This window comes from Lampris incognitus, chromosome 2, assembly GCF_029633865.1.
Source record: "Lampris incognitus isolate fLamInc1 chromosome 2, fLamInc1.hap2, whole genome shotgun sequence".
Classification (NCBI taxonomy): Eukaryota; Metazoa; Chordata; class Actinopteri; order Lampriformes; family Lampridae; genus Lampris; species Lampris incognitus.
Genome location: NC_079212.1, coordinates 29,723,485 through 29,741,455, shown reverse-complemented (window position 1 = coordinate 29,741,455; position 17,971 = coordinate 29,723,485). Strand labels below are relative to the sequence as shown.

Below are 17,971 nucleotides of genomic sequence, written 5' to 3'. Positions count from 1 at the left end.
GCCAAATTCTGAAAGAATTGAATTGCGAGACCACAGAATTGAATAAATAAGGCAATTTAGTCTGTAAATCAGGGGTTCTCAATCTTATTACTCAAAGGTCCTCGTCTGATTTTATTCAAGGTCAGAGGTCGATTAGCGATAACATAATAATATTTAATCAACTCAATAATAACTTTTAAGCAACGTATGTTCAAGTGCAAGACAGTCAAGTTCATCAAAATACATTCGATCCTAAGGGGAGAAATGGCATTGTCTGCCTGCAATCAGCTTCTTGAACCTTCTAGGCACATTAGGTGTGTGACAGCCGGAACACTGATCCAAACGTTCATTTTGAAGACTCGCCCTACGCTGCCTCTGATTGGCTCTAACCCTAACGAAAACTCGAGTACTGGTAGACTACTGGTTACTGTAATTTATGGTGTACCCGGTTTCTCTTCTATTTGCTCTGTTTCAACGAGGGTGGGGCGAGCGCTACCCCCGCACGCACGCACGCACGCACACACACACACACACACACACACACACACACACACACACACACACACACACACACACACACACACAGAGCGGAGGAGAGACCGTGAACAAGTTGAAGGGAGGAGAGCGTTAGTCGAGCAGACAATTACACTCGTTACGTTTCTGCAACAAATTCTTAGCGCCACCCCCAAATCAAATTCTCCGTTCTAACGTTGATGGGTGAACTCGGCAGCAAATTCACAAAAAATGAAAAACGTTACACGTCATAACGTATTGTATTCATAACACAAGGTATGGGCTGGGTCAGAATTGACTTGCTGTTCGGTCCGATTGTGAGAAGTCCTGCTTTAGATCGTCTGTCGTGCAAAGTACACGGACGACGTGCAGGGTTACTGTCTTTCAAATTTCCCATGAACCTCTTCGGCGGATGTACTCGAAAATTAATCAAATTCAGTCTTCTTTCTCTTTAACAAGACAACATAACGACGCAAGAGATCATAACTGTATTTGATGTGTTAAATAATAAAACACATTCAGGCAACAGTTTTAAACAACCATCATTAAAAGTGCTACGCCAAGCGCACCGCATATATAGCTTGGCGTCTCCATTTCACTTTGCATCCGGGCATTCGGAAGGCTTGTGATCTGAGCTACTAACTGGGGACGCTGTTCCTCCATTCTCGGCTCAGGGGAAAGTCCCCGGACACAGAGCAGAAAGTGTTAAGCGTTAACGCTCACATCGGCTCGCGCTCACCTATCTCAGAGCTGAGACGCCTCATAGGCAGAGCTCGGTGATCGCGAGATGACTTTGTCCGTACTGATAGGCATACAAGTAGGCGACCTGCGCGTGAACACAACGGGGCTCATTCTCAGAATGCTCGATTCTTTTAGGAGAGGAAGGGAGGATAGTAAAATATACATCTGTAAAATATACAACTTTTGGTCGTAGCAAAATATACATCTGTACCGGGTTGGTGAGGAAAGGAGGTATTAAAAATACATCTGTACTGCCTTTTGGTTGGTGAGGAAAAGAGGCAAATATACATCTGTACATCTGGTGAGGAAAGGAGGTATTAAAAATACATCTGTACTGCCTTTTGGTCGGTGAGGAAAAGAGGCAAATATACATCTGTACTGCTTTTCGGTACGCGAGGAAAGGGGATACTGAAATATACAAAATGTCAGCGTATCGCCCCCACCTGTACTGTCTTTTGGGTGGTGCCAGTTCTCTGCCCCCTCCCAATTACGTATAACACGTAAAGGTCGCCATCTTGTGGTTGCAAGAGTGACGCACGACTTTGAGGCTGAGGCAAGCGTACTACGTTTGGACAGATTAGATATGTATTTCATGCTTCGATGTTAGTTAGTTAGTTACATTCAACAACTAGCTAATTTGATGGTTTAACTTCATTTTCAACATTGTCTCAATAGGCTTATAGATGTTTTCAATAACGAAAATGTAAGATATTGCAATCAGGCTTGGTAACAGTGAAATAAAAAAACATGAGGACGGATATGACCGGTTTTTCTGTAAGTTTAAATTTACAGGTGTCACATTGCGGTAGCAGAGTGGCTGTATTGGCCTCACCAAAGTTATGATGCGCATCCTGTAGTTTCCCATTGGATGTGTATTAAAAACCACGTGACCCTAATAGCCCTCTGATACTGAGCCAATTTCAAACTGATTGCTGTGACGTCTTTGTGCAGTGGTTTTCAAAGTGTAAGGCCCGCCTCCCCTGGGGGGGCGCCAAAGAGTTTCAGAGGAGGCGCGGGAAAAAATAGCGAGGGAGATACAAGAAAATGTCTGAACTGAACCCAGCAGGAACTATGACGATGTATAATTAAAGTTGGGATTTTCTGATTAAAGGGAATTACCGGTCGACGCTGCAGGTGGAGGGCGACCTGCGCTTGTTCCTGTCATACACCGTCTGTGCAGCCAGGACGCAGACTCCTTGCCCCCATTAAGGTAGAGATGACTATGCAGGCTACCCATAGTCGGGTTAACAAGAGTGAACAATGTGTATTTCACCCAGAGCGCGTTTTAAACTTTTTTTACAGCTCAGGGTAAGCCCTTGTGTCGGGGAGCAGCATTGCACATCAATGGGTTGTGTACGTTTTCATGTTCTCAGTTCTTTTTTTGTTAAAAGGTGACAGATATGTGTTCAGTCCCCCCCCCCTTTTTTTTTTTTTACTTCAGAAACATGTTCAAATAGGGATTGATATATATACCAAAACACTTTATTGACCTTTATTAAAATGTGGGAGATTGTATGAGGACTGAATGTTCAAAGTAAACACGTTCAAACCCTTTATGGTTGCAATCCTTTATTTTAAAACAGTGCGGAATATTAATATTATTACCATTATTAATAAAATGAGGCCTCGGTGACTTGATCTTCTCTGAAGGGAGGCTCACTGTCTTACACTTTTTAAACCCCTGCTATAGTTTCCTCTGTTATAACCATATCAAAGTAAACACAAGGACCTCACACTCTGGAAAACATACCATATATCGTAGTTTTAATTTGGAAAAAATTGAGTTTGAACTACTGCATGTTTTGTCACTGTTACGGAAATCGTTTTTGTTTTGTTTTTGTTTTTTTACCCTACCATGTTGATATTATGAACCTCTTACATTATCCACACTGAATGGGGCCGTTAGTACTCCATTTTCTATCTTGGGGAGTCACCTTTCACTATGGGAAGAGGAGAACAAAGGCCTCTTTGCTGTGAAACCAGCAGGGGGAGTAGCAATGCTTCAGCATCCTCTGTTGCAACAATGTACACTGAAGCATCCATGCACAGTACTGGCTCAGGCGGCACACAAAAAGATGATAGCGTCACACGGTGGCCCCTCCAAATGCTGCCAATGACCTACATCCCCTCCTGGGCTGAGAAATCCCATCATTCATTGGGAGTAGGCGTAGGCTCAAGCAACAGCATCAGCACATCAGGTTCCACAAAAAGGTCCGCCCCCTCCCCCCTCATGCTCTGGTGAATGTGTGTGTGTGCGTGAGAGAGAGAGAGAGAGAGAGAGAGAGAGAGAGAGAGAGAGAGAGAGAGAGAGAGAGAGAGAGAGAGAGAGAGAGAGAGAGCGATGGTGAGCATCAGATGAGACCCAGAATGCTTGAGGAAGAAGGTACCTGCAGTTAAAGGGAGAGAGATTACAGAGAGAGAGCGATCAAAAGGGAGACTGTCTGTATGAAAGGAAGGGAAATAGAAGTAGCCGGAGAGGGTTAGAAGAGAAAGGGAGAAACAGTGCTTGAGAGATACAGCAGGAGACTCACAGAAAGAGAGGTAGTGTGCATATGTCCATGTGTGTGTGAGATAAAGCAAAAGAGGAAATTGAGGTAGGAGGCAGAAGAGCACATAAAAGAAGGAAGGAAGAGGAGAGAGGCAGATCCCGGGAAGAGGATGGCTGAGCCGGAGCTGAAATCACGGAACAGTCGGGAGAGCATTACCAAGTCGATGAGTCAGGAGAAGATAGGGGGTAGGTACACAAACACATGCATACACGCTGTAGATGCCACATGGTGCTGGGCTGCATCCTCCCGCCATGTGCTTCGGTGTGGTCTGATGCAATACTACCGGATATGGTAATTGATATTACCACAGGGATGCATCACGGTGGTATCGGTGGTGGTGGTGGTACATCCTTACAGATGGTGATGTTTAGAGAGAGGATGTGTTGCATAACTTGTGGTTATGAAACAAATAAGTGCTATATGCTTGACAAGCCAAATGCATATCTTGTAAACACAGGCACAGCAACACATAATCTGAAATTGTCACACAGGCGCACATGCGCACACAAATACACTAACATCCACAAATGTCTCTATCTTCCTCTCGCCCCCTCACTCTCTGTTTATTTAGTCAAAGAGTTTGCATGGCACATGAGACGTGGAAAACAAGTTTAAAGATGCATTCAGGATACTGCTTTTGAACTTGTGCCAAATGTTATTGGCGTGCCAGCAGTTTTTTTTTATTCCATGTCATTGGAACTACCCTACAATATTAGCATTAATACTACAGTATTAAGCTTAAAATATTGCTTGTTAAGTGTGGTCATGTGGTTTTGTGTTGCATGGCAATGCTGAAATACACTTGCATGACCTCAGAATCATCTTTAAATCTATCTGCTTTAGCAGTAATGACAATTACTTTAGGGACAGACCTGAAAGGAGTCTCACTATTTTGATGATTTTACTATACCAGGACACTTAAATGCTTTTTTTAATCTAGGAAAATTTGACAAAGTAGCAATAAAAGACTGACTTATATGAGCCCAAATTCAAAACAGATTACTAATGTGAAGTTATAAGTTTTCATAGATTGTGCATTCTTGTTTTATCTTTCTCTCTGAGTCTCTTCCTCTTTCTTTCGCAGCAGCTGAGACTGTGCCAGATGAGGATGGTTCGACTACTCCTGCTCCAGCTGCCACCACCCCCACTGAGGGCTTGCCTGCCAAAGGGGACAAAATTGAGCTCAAACGCAGCATCACCCTCTTTAATGGTGTGGGGATGATCATTGGCACCATCATCGGCTCAGGCATTTTCATCACACCCACTGGAGTGGTCCGAGAGACGGGCTCAGCTGGGCTGTCCCTCATTGTATGGTCCATCTGTGGAGTGATATCCACCATGGGCGCCCTGTGCTATGCAGAGCTGGGCACCACCATCACCAAGTCAGGGGGTGACTACACGTACATCCTGGAGATATATGGAGAGCTGGCGGCCTTTTTGAAGTTGTGGGTGGAGATGCTCATCATCCGTCCATCTTCTCAGTATGTGGTGTCACTGGTGTTTGCCACCTACCTGCTGAAACCACTCTATCCACACTGTGATGTGCCTGACAGTGCCGCCAAGCTCATCGCCTGCCTGTGTCTTAGTGAGTAGCGGGGCAATATGGGTTAATCTTGTGATGGCCACACACTAAGCTGCACAAATATCACACTTGATCATATTGTATTTACTGAGGTAGATGTGTGTTGTTGTACTGTATTCATTCATCCCACATTCTACGATTTTAACTGCCAGAAGCACGATATTTATTGTCTTGTATCAGGTGCTGTTTACTGCCTAAAAGCATTGCTGGTATATTTTATGTCTCCTTTTCATCTCCACCAGCTTCCCTGACATTCATCAACTGTATCAGTGTGAGAGCTGCTACCAAGGTGCAAGACCTGTTCACGGCATCCAAATTGCTGGCCCTGGTCATCATCATCCTCTTCGGCTTCATCCAGATTGCCACAGGTAAGCCCCACCCCATCACAGAAAAGCCCACATATCCTACAAAGTCACTTAATAGTTGCAACTGGTAGATAGCAGCAGGTCCACCAGGCTTAGATGGCTGTGGTCTATTAAAACTCAGATCCACCAAGGGACCTATGTGATATTCTGGCCTGCCATAATGTTCTGTGGCCAGTAATAGTGTCTTTATTGTCCACAAAGTTTTCAAAATATAGAGAGACCAGAAGTAGGTTATCGCCAGCTTAGTGTGAATAAGAAAAAAAATAAACTGTTTTTGTTCCATATTTGTGTGTTATCATCTACCGCCAACGTTTTAATTGGGAAAAGCTTTTTGTTGTCTCTAATGATCAACAAATTGTTGACCAGGAGTAATGAGTTCAACCAAGCAAATCGGCATCCTTTCAATTAGTTAGCACAGCAGCTGAATCCAAACACTGAGCTTGTCTCTCAGCGGCCATGTGATTGTGTGCCTGTAAGTGTATGAATATTTGCATACGTGTACACATGTATCTTGAGTATGTGTGTTGTGCAGGGATGCATGTTTGTGGATGTGTATTTGGTGTGTATGAACGTGATTCTATGTGTGCTTAAATGGGTTCCCAACTACTCTCGAATAACACAAGGTAACATAGATTTTTCTTTTGCACATCTGTTATGATCACAGTATTCATCGATTCATCTCATTTAAAGGACTAAAAGGAGTAGCATATAACAGGGGAAATAAAATGAGTCTGGTAGCCAATACAAAAAACATAATTTCTCAATATAGTTTATCCTTAATATGGAACACATTTTGTATAGGCCACATCCTTTCTTTAATATGGGGGGAGATGCTATTGTTAGCTATTAGTAATCCGTGTGCACCATGCAAACTCCATATTGAATATCAACACATTTCCCCACATTTGAATGGAGGATCAAATCAATTGAATCCCCTCCAGTCGCTCCACCCAACACATCCAGGCGCGGGAAGAGAGCACGGCCATCTTTTGCTCCACGCTACATATGCCGCTCTCACACTGTTAGGTCACGCCCACCACCATTGTGCTTTAGACTGGGTTACCATGGAAACTAGGCAGCAAAGCTTGCCAGCCTTTCAGAACTCCCATGCCTGAGAGAGAGAGAGAGAGAGAGAGAGAGAGAGAGCGCGAGAGAAAGAGAGAGAGAGAGAGAGAGAAGGACAGAGTGGGGAAACAGAGGAAGTTTAATACGCCTTATGAAAGGGAAAGTCATTTCCATCTTAAAGGGACAGGTAGAGCGGAGAGTCAAGAACTGTGGTTTCAAGCACACATGCATATGCAGAAACCCACACTGTCACGTGCACAGGCGAACAGGTGCACATTGCACATGCATGCACAAAGATGCACCACACGCTCACATATGCACACTCGTACTCACAGCCTCCCTTGTTGATACCCCCCGCGTTATGTCTCCTATAGATATTGAATTGAATATAAAACGCCTGGACTGAGGTTTGTTGTTATCAAAAGGTCTTTCTGCTCATTTTGAAATGTCAACCGAGCAAGACCTGATTATGTTTCTGGTACATCAGAGGTAGATACTAGAGGTGAAGCATTCAGAGAGAGTGGAAGATTGCTTGCTGGACTCTATTTGGCTCTCGAAAATGTCATGTCTGTCAACAGACAGGCCGCAGTGAACTGGCCTTCATGCACAGCTGAAAAAAAGTTTGACAAGAAAGCTGTATTTTAATTTCTGTGAGAATGTTTAAAGTATCCTTTAATTAAATTTGTTTAGTGCGAGTAACCCATTAGTCGGTTAATTAATTGATTGTAATTATGGTAATCAAATAATTATTTTAGTGATTTGGGAAATAAAAATACCAAACATCTACTGGTTACATTTTCACAAATGCCAAGATTTGCTTTCCTTGCTGATTCATATCATTATAAACGAATACTTTAGGGTTTTTGTGTCTTCTGATCAGACTAAGTAAAAGTTTTAAGACATCACTTTTGGCTCTCTTGGAACTCGTGATGGGCATTTGTCACTTTTTTGACATTCAACAGATTAAATGATTAATCAGTGAATAAGAAAAAATACTCGATTGAGTAACTGATAATAAAATAATCATTAGCTGTGCCCCTAATTTGGTTTAGGCAGAAAAAAATAACAGTGTTCTTTCAGTTTTATTCATTCACCTGGATTGCTTTGTCCTCCACTTTGCCCTCTTGGTGCAGGTGATGTGCCATACCTGACACCAGAGCTGGCATTTGAAGGCAGCAAACTGGAGGTTGGCAGCATTGTCTTGGCTTTGTACAGCGGCCTCTTTGCTTTTGGAGGCTGGTAAGACATGCTTAACATGTTTTCATAGTCATAGAAATCTAAGCCTTGTTTTATTGTTCCATTTTTCAAGTTTTTTATTTCATTCTACGATGTGATATGGTTGCATAATCCATCTAGACAATTCAATTATAACGAGTTCTTCCTCTCTTCTACAGGAATTATCTGAATTATGTGACAGAAGAGATGATCAATCCAGAGAGGTGACTATGTGATAAAGGTTGTGTTGACAGTTGTACAGACTCTCCTGTGTGTGTATATATATATATATATATATATATATATATATATATATATTTACATTTCTACACAGCATGGCTACTCCAATCCACTTGGCCAAGCTTGCGTGTGATGAATCAAATGCATGTCGGTATGGGATGGATATAATAAGAAGCATGTGAGGCATATGGCCTGTAACATTATCCTGCTCACCTATCACAACACACAAGTAACCAGATATGAAAGCGCTTAGCCACAATGTACACATAATAATCAGTTGATAGCATGACATGACACCCCCCAACCCCATTTGAGTCATGTATGTTTCATGAAGCAAAGCAAAAATGATTTGAAAAACATGGGTGTTGTCCCCTAATATGACCTTTGACCTCCTCACCTGTTTCCCCACAGGAACCTGCCCCTGTCAATTATCATCTCCATGCCAATAGTGACGGTGGTGTACGTTCTGACCAACTTGGCCTATTTCACCACCATCCCTCCCCAGGTCATGATCGAGTCGGAAGCTGTTGCCGTGGTGAGCTTATGATGGTGCCTTCATGATGGAGTTAGCCACAAACAGACGACTTGGCTACATCTCTGTCAATCCTAGCCACTTGTTGTATGTGTGGTAACTGGATCTATCAATGTTTAGTGGAGGTGACGTGTTTATTACCTCTATAAAATGTAAGCTCTTATAATAAACCTCGGTTGCTGTGGTGTATTTGGACAGATTTTTGGGGAGTACCACCTTGGTGTGATGTCATGGTTGATTCCCGTGTTTGTGGGGCTGTCCTGCTTTGGAGCCGTCAACGGATCCCTTTTCACCTCAGCACGGTGTGTGTTGAAAGGTGTAAGTGTGTATGTGCTTTTGTGTTTGCACGTGTTTGAAGCATGTGAACAACAGTCTGTTTATTTTGTTGCGTCTCTTCATGGAGTTAGTATCTGTTGTCTTCCTCTCTGCTATGGACACACAGCTGTAATTATCTAGCCATTGCTCTCTCCTTTCCCAATTACTGTAGGTTGTTCTATGCTGGAGCTCGAGAGGGTCAGCTCCCTGCTGCTCTGGGATTGGTCCATACAGACCTCTTCACCCCTGTTCCCTCCCTCATCTTCACTGTAAGCCCTCTCCCACTGGAAGGGAAAATTAACAATTTTTCAATAAATAAAAATCCCAACTTTTAACCATGATTAAGTAATTATTGTCATGAGTGAGTAGCTGAGTTGGTGAAGTGCTTTATTCACATTTTCCATCAAACTGCCTTCTGCCACTATATTAGAATTTAACTAACCCGAAAACAAAGTGTATTATGTATTTGTTATAAATTCCTGATGTTACTCTATATTGTCTCTTTACTGCCCTTCAGTGTCTCCTGTCCATGATGTACGCCATCTCTAAGGACGTCTTCTCCGTCATCAATCTCTTCAGCTTCTTCACCTGGCTGTGTGTGGGTATGGCTATTGCTGGTATGCTCTGGTTGCGCTGGACCAAGCCTGAACTCAAGAGGCCCATCAAGGTAGACCACCCATGCCAGACAGCTTGCATGAAATATTTCACAACAGCTTATAGGACTTTCAGATCCTGAGATCCAACCCCATGACTGAGAATGGTTTGAGGGTTAAAGACTGCGCTAATTGAAAATAATATTTAGCAGGATTGTAAAACGATTTCGTTATAACCCATTACAGAGTTTGATTTCATATACTTTAACAGTTATCTGGGGGGGGGGGGTTCTTTCCTTGCCGTTCAAGCAGGTTCAGATTATGTTCCTTGCTCAAGGATACTTAAACAAGCATGAATAAACAGAGGACTTTAAGCTACCACTTGCAGGAGTAACCTAAACTAGCCGCCAGGCCATCCTACCCATCCATCCATCCATTATCCAAACCGCTTATCCTGCTGTCAGGGTCATAGGGATGCTGGCACCTATCCCAGCAGTCATTGGGTGGCAGGCGTGGAAACACCCTGGACAGGCCACCATTCCATCACAGGGCCCACACACACACACACACACACATTCACACCTAGGGATAATTTAGTACGGCCAATTCACCTGACCTACATGTTGTGGGACTGTGGGAGGAAACCGGAGCACCCAGAGGAAATCCACGCAGACACAGGGAGAACATGCAAACTCCACATAGAGGACCCCCAAGGTTGGACTACCCCGGGGCTCGAACCCAGGACCTTCTTGCTGTGAGGCCATCCTACCACCCCATTAAAAGAAATCTGTTTCAACCCCAGTATGGTTTCCATTACTGAAGAAGAGAAATCAGTTTGTGTAGATACACGTAACGGTCTAAGGCGGTGTCAGGACCATGCCAGTCTAACATGTGCACCACACAAACAAACCTAGATGTAATCCCAAAAGAAGATGAATTGTTCTTAAGATAAGATACTTTATTTTCATTGTGTGCACACAACGGAATTTTGTTCAGTGACTCTCAGACCAGCAACACTAGATAAGGTATTCGTATTCATGTTTCATCTCTGCTTGTTTCATAAAGTGTCTACAAAGACCTTGTCAGGGACCATCGTATCTGTCCAGTTGTTATGGATTCCAAGTGGACACGTCCAATAATAGAGGGAGATTATGTCGGTACAAGCAAATATCTGACTCTGTTTCAACCTGGGGTCATTGCTTTGATTGGCAAGTCTTTCCTCTTTCTCTCAAATGTCCATGCTCTCAGACAATTTAATCTGGAACAACAGGATGTACCCATTCATGGAACAAAATTGTCAAATTTTCAGCTGCAGTTGATGTGCAGCTAAGTGTAATATAAAGCTCTATTGTGGGATTGAAACATGTTATTTAAAATGTATCCCCATGCTTGTGCATGCACTGTGCAGCTGAAATTATTTCCATAAAAACAAAAACCTCTCTCTCTCTCTCTCTCTCTCTCTCTCTCTCTCTCTCTCTCTCTCTCTCTCTCTCTCTCTCTCTCTCTCTCTCTCTCTTTCTCTGTCTGTGCCTGTTCATATGTGTGTGTGTGTGTGTGTGTGTGTGTGTGTGTGTGTGTGTGTGTGTGTGTGTGTGTGTGTGTGTGTGTGTGTGTGCGTGCGTGTGTGTGTGTGTGTGTGTGTGTGTCTGAGAAGGCAGTAGTTATATTACTCTGACATAGAAGATCAATTCTATTATATCCCATATTAACAACTAAGCATTAACCCCACTAACCTTTAATGGTATTATCATATATTAAAATTGGTCATTTTACAAGTGTAGTGTAGGTGTCACTTGTTTCAAAATAGTGGCTCTTTCACACTGAAACAAAAGCTTCTTCTCTCTCCAGGTGTTTGTGTTCATCCCTGTGATTTTTGTGGTGGGCTGCGTCTTCATGATTTTGGTGTCCTTCTGGGCAGCTCCCTTTGAATGCCTGGTTGGCAGCAGCATCATTCTCACAGGCATCCCAGCCTATCTGCTGGGCTACAAGTGGAAGAAGCCCCACACGGTGAAGAAGATGCTGGGTGAGTCAGATATCTTGTTTTCATAGTGTCATTGTCTATTCATTTGAGACAGTCTGTGCAAGGTTGGAAATACAAACCCAGGAGGTTGGTATGGTTCTTTGTAAAGTTATCTGCAGAAATGCAGCCACAGGCGGTGATCCATTTGGATTGTTTTGTACTCGGTGCAAAGGAACCAGACCAAATCATCGCTCCAACAGTTCATAAAATCTGACCTTATTCGAATTTGGCCTGGAGCGAGCTAAATGAAAAGAAACAGAAGTGACTAATGTGATCATTTGCATTTCCACAGAAATCTTCACCATGTTCTGCCAGAAGATCTTTATGTCGGTTCCTGAGGAGAGGGAGCAGCATGAGGCGTCAGACTAACCGTGGAAAGCTTTCCAACTAGACGAAGGACTAAGTTGATATTTTCATTGAAATATTAGCTATATGTTTACATTCACACACTTTTGCTTTGAGATTTGTCTATATCTATCTTGGCAAACTAGGTTTACTCAAATGTAGGCTCCTGTGTACAAAAGTGGGTGTTCCTATCATACGAACATTTCCAAAACACATCCCATCCTCTAGAACCTTCTTCTGGCACCTTAACATGGTCCAGTCTTTTTTTAAATGTTTGAATTGGACTCTTTCATTGCATCTACCCAAAATCTATTTTAAATGTATATCTTATAGTTGCCAGTGTAAAAATATTCAAGTAATTAGTTAAAAATGATACAAAGAGACAAAAACAAGCTATTCCTGTTTAACCTTTAACATACACTACCGTTCAAAAGTTTGGGATCACCCTAACAATTTCGTGTTTTCCATGAAAAGTCACACTTATTCACCACCATATGTTGTGAAATGAATAGAAAATAGAGTCAAGACATTGACAAGGTTAGAAATAATGATTTTTATTTGAAATAAGATTTTTTTTACATTAAACTTTGCTTTCGTTAAAGAATCCTCCATTTGCAGCAATTACAGCATTGCAGACCTTTGGCATTCTAGCTGTTAATTTGTTGAGGTAATCTGGAGAAATTGCACCCCACGCTTCCAGAAGCAGCTCCCACAAGTTGGATTGGTTGGATGGGCACTTCTTTGAGCAGATTGAGTTTCTGGAGCATCACATTTGTGGGGTCAATTAAACGCTCAAAATGGCCAGAAAAAGAGAACTTTCATCTGAAACTCGACAGTCTATTCTTGTTCTTAGAAATGAAGGCTATTCCATGCGAGAAATTGCTAAGAAATTGAAGATTTCCTACACCGGTGTGTACTACTCCCTTCAGAGGACAGCACAAACAGGCTCTAACAGGTACTATTTAATGAAGATGCCAGTTGGGGACCTGTGAGGCGTCTGTTTCTCAAACTAGAGACTCTAATGTACTTATCTTCTTGCTCAGTTGTGCAACGCGGCCTCCCACTTCTTTTTCTACTCTGGTTAGAGCCTGTTTGTGCTGTCCTCTGAAGGGAGTAGTACACACCGGTGTAGGAAATCTTCAATTTCTTAGCAATTTCTCGCATGGAATAGCCTTCATTTCTAAGAACAAGAATAAACTGTCGAGTTTCAGATGAAAGTTCTCTTTTTCTGGCCATTTTGAGCGTTTAATTGACCCCACAAATGTGATGCTCCAGAAACTCAATCTGCTCAAAGAAGTGCCCATCCAACCAATCCAACTTGTGGGAGCTGCTTCTGGAAGCGTGGGGTGCAATTTCTCCAGATTACCTCAACAAATTAACAGCTAGAATGCCAAAGGTCTGCAATGCTGTAATAGCTGCAAATGGAGGATTCTTTGACGAAAGCAAAGTTTGATGTAAAAAAAATCTTATTTCAAATACAAATCATTGTTTTTAACCTTGTCAATGTCTTGACTCTATTTTCTATTCATTTCACAACATATGGTGGTGAATAAGTGTGACTTTTCATGGAAAACACAAAATTGTTTGGGTGATCCCAAACTTTTGAACGGTAGTGTATATATTTATATATATTGTAAAAACTAACATCAAACTAGCTGTAGTTTAATATAGTTTATATATTTTATAAGTTACAATAACTCTGGATGCTTATGTTGATCTTAAAGGTCTAAATATCCCATTGACACAATTAAGGAATTACGGTTTCAGCCACTTAATCCATTTGACTGATACTACGTATGTACCTACCTCTGCAATTTTGGGAAAAAGAAGTGACGGGACAACTCTATAATGAAAATATTATTTCATACTCAACAAGGGTTTCTTTTAAAATTACATCACAATCTAGCTCATTTTTACATTACAGTTCATATTTGCCATAATTGGATGCATTATGTTAAAGCTCATTTGTTCAGTGACAGGTGATGTGGTGTTCTGACAGTCAGGTCCACTTGTGTGTGTTTGTTTCTCTGCATACTTCAGATCTGAACCAAACCCACTGATTCCCGTGTGAGATCATGTGTCCGTGACAAAGTTCTCTGTGTGCAATATATGCACTACATTTGATGACACCCAGTTAGAAATCAGCAACTATTTGTGAGACATAAAACGTTGTCATGAAGTGAACTTAAGTATGAATATCAATTGTATTATTTGGCAAGGCCCATTGTTGTGTATTTATGTATTGCACATACCCAGTTTCCCTGATGTTTTTTTTTTATCTTTTGTCATGTGAGGCCAGAAGGAATATCGAAAATGTTTCTTTTTTTAGAAAATGTGCATTTAAAAAACTTAAAAACTGTATGTCAGATGGTTTCCCAAAGTAATTGTGAATTCATCGCAGCTTTGTTAACACCCAAGACCAGCTTTGGTCAAAGCGGATGAGGTCGGCGTTAACGTCAGTGGGGCGGTGACTGTAATGGAGGTGGGAGGAGTGCTGCTGCCCTTAAGAGGAGCAATGATCTGGACTCCCTTTTCCAGTCTCCCCTCTTAAGAGAGGGAGGGATAGTCATTTCTACCTAGTGCCTAATGTTACCCTAGAGAAGCAAATAATCACAAGAGCAAATTTAGGATTAAGGGTTGTACAAATTTTGGAATGTAAAACACCTTTTTAGGTTTTCTACGAACTATCAATTGTAAGTAGAAAGGGCACATATGTTTGAGAGCACAGTAACATGACAGCACGATATCTGCAGGACAGCAAGCTTTGCAGCGGGACGCCCCGAAGACAAACTGACTGACCATGCATGGTTTTATGGACCGACAAACAATGAAGAAAATGTGAATCATACAAAGCACAGTATATTCTCGAACGGTAGGGCAAAGTTAAGATCTCGTGTACTTCGATGATATTTTGTGCCAACTGTATTTGACGCACAACAGTTCTGGTGTACACAAAGTATCACTGTATGTATGAATCAGTACTGCCTTTTCAGTTGTGTATTATTGAAATGTTTTGACAAGAAGCCTTTTTATTTTTAACCTGAAAAACTCAACGTACATTTATGAAATGTTTTAAGTAGGTCTTGCTGTGTATGTCATTGACTGCACTGTTGTTGATGAGTATCATTAAACTATTTTGCTCAAAGTTTCTGTGAAAGGCTTGATTTATGTGATTGACAGACATTTTTTTTAATACTTTGTCACACAGATCCCCCACTTTTAATGGTTGATTAAACAGGACAAATCATACAGTACCGCTTATTTTCCATTTGGACAGCCTGTAAAAAGCAGTCTTGTCGTCAGGGTGTGAGTGCAGCTGCAGACAGGAACTAAAAATTCATGTAGAACAAGGTAATTCAAAGGCTAAGCAAGGTGCCATATTATCAAAATGACAATATTGGAGAAACAATCTCAAAATATCCTACACTCTTATCTCATCGGTCACCAAGGGTTCGTGTCTGGGTTGATATCAAAATGCTGTCCATTATCTTCTATCAGTGGCAGGACTTTGTTTTTCTCAAAGGCCATTGACTGTCAGACAATGATGTTGTTGATGTTTGTGCTGACAGGAGGGTTCATATCCGTCTGGAGAGGAAATGAGAGGGCCCGATGGAGGCTGAGGGAACCCGGCGTGGAGCCGCTTGGGACAAAATTAGAGATGGGAGATTGGACAGGCAAGCACACCCAATACCAACTGATGTAATATGTTTCAATGGATTCAGCTGATTCTTAACACAAAAGGAAAAACCTGTGAAACAGGGCCTCGGCCCGACTTACTCATCAAATAAACCAGTAAAACCAGGGGGCACACCAGAAAAACTTTAAGCTTCGCAAAGTTTCAGGTGGAGTTCACACAAAAGCTTAGGCACGAATATGAAATATGATCCAGTGTCTGTTGGCAAGTCTGGAGAAAGGTTGTGAGTTAGTGAATCAAACATAAATGCTGACCCATGAGAGGTTAATTTGAAGTGCCAGCCGTGTTCACTTGTCCAGAGGAAAGCTGCATCACTGTTGTATGTGTGTACATTGGGTAAAACAAATAAAATAATCTGGTTTGTTTTCATGTCGGTAATCATTATTTTGCTCAGATCTGAAATAATAACGGCTGAAATGGTAACATATTAGTTTAGTAAACTAAGTCATACGTCAAAAATATTGCCAAATCTTTCAGTATTGTGCATTACCAGCAGGGGGAGGCAGAGGAACATAAACGAACGACGTGTGGCAACGGTGGAGAGAGCCAATTATTCCATTCACTTGGCAGGCTGAGATTTTATCCTCCCGTTACTGTGCAAAGGCTGAATGACGAACAACAAGCCATCATCAAATCTATCCATCAGTGTTGTACAGTTACAGACGAGCTCTCAATATTGGCCTGTGGTCATGTTGAGAACATGTAATAGGGCCAACTGTTTTCCCATTCTGGAGAAACTGTTGTACTTTAGTGAGAGCATCGCAATTCACCTGTGCTGTAACAGTTATTAAACTGCAAATAAACTGATTGTCTGTTCCTCTGGGAATCGTATAACCGAGATAATGACTCGCTGTGTCTTTTCTAACAAATGGACTCTAGGGGGCACTGTATCATCGTGAGGGAGGGGGAGAAAGAGACGAGAGCGAGCGAGCGAGAGAGAGAGCGCGCGCGCGAGAGAGAGAGCGAGATGATAGATTGCATTTCTATTCTACCTTTAATCCAACTGTGAAATTCATAAATGAGAGGCAGTCTCTCTTTCATTCTCAGGGTCTGGCAAAGCTATATACTGCTACTTCAACTCAGTCCGTCTTTCACTGTCACACCTTCAAGTGAAGAAAAAGAGAAAGGAAACGAATGGAAAAACATATCATTTGATATATCTGGAAAAAAAATACCCCAACGACAATGAATATGAGAGGACTTAACCACGTTGACAAATAAATGAATGAGAAACATCATTACCGTCTCTACAGTTAGATAAGTGTAGAAAATGTCGTTACAGCCTTCACAAATGAATAGAGGGGGTACACGTCATTACATGAAGCTACAGTGTGAACCCTGCACCCTTTACACCGCAGCAGAACATACTGCCAACACTAATGAGCTGCACTGTATGTCGATGGCTCTGAAACCAGGAAGACCATACACCTCAATAACCTCAAACATATGCCAAGCAAACTTACACATATCTTTTATTGGCTATCACCGTTCTGTCAATTGATTCACGCATGCAATTTGAGATCTAAATATCTCACGGTTTATGACTTGCTGCCTATAAAACATCAATTCCCCTAGCATTTGACTTAATTGAAAAAATGGTAAGCCTCAACCCAGATAGTGATTTGGATATGATATGGCATGGTTATGACACAGTCATACGAGGCTGTGGCCAGTTGCATGGAAATGAGTTGAGACGAAAGTGCTCATTTCTCCACTTAAAACATTTTATTACAGACAAAAGAAAACAAAAGAAGCATTTGTGACACAAAATGAATCTAATGCTGGCACCCCAGTAATGCACCAACAAGTGATGTAAAAATATTTATTATTCAAATAACTATGTTATTTGATTAATAATAATAATAATAATAATAATAATAATAATAATAATAATGCACCCTGATGAAAAATAAGCCAAAACGTTACTTCATATCATTCATAAATAGATGTAAAACCTGCAACCAAATTAAATAGAATGACCATATTTCAAAACATATGATATTCAACAAAAACAGAATGGGCTCTCTCATCACTGGCTTTACAAATAAAAGAAGTACATTTGGCAGGTTTATACACAAAAAAAAGAAAATATCTACTCCCTTGACCGTTCCTCGGAAACTGAGAACCTGCTACTGTGGAAAAAACAAAATACCTTAAGAATTAAATGCCTTATGTTTTTTTCTTCACAAAAAAGAGATAAAGATGAGTTCAACACAATTCTAA

At 41.5% G+C, this 17,971-nt stretch overlaps 1 protein-coding gene across 1 annotated transcript; it reads left to right on the top strand.

The window, feature by feature from the left end:
* The first annotated feature begins 3,891 nt into the window (after positions 1 to 3,891).
* LOC130106783 (large neutral amino acids transporter small subunit 1-like) lies at positions 3,892 to 12,078 on the top strand. Its single transcript, XM_056273035.1, has 11 exons — positions 3,892 to 3,967; positions 4,867 to 5,367; positions 5,607 to 5,732; positions 7,928 to 8,033; positions 8,189 to 8,233; positions 8,661 to 8,784; positions 8,980 to 9,083; positions 9,269 to 9,365; positions 9,614 to 9,763; positions 11,538 to 11,712; positions 12,002 to 12,078. Exons 1-11 carry the CDS (start codon positions 3,892 to 3,894, stop codon positions 12,076 to 12,078), a joined length of 1,581 nt encoding a protein of 526 aa, XP_056129010.1.
* The last annotated feature ends 5,893 nt before the right edge of the window (positions 12,079 to 17,971 follow it).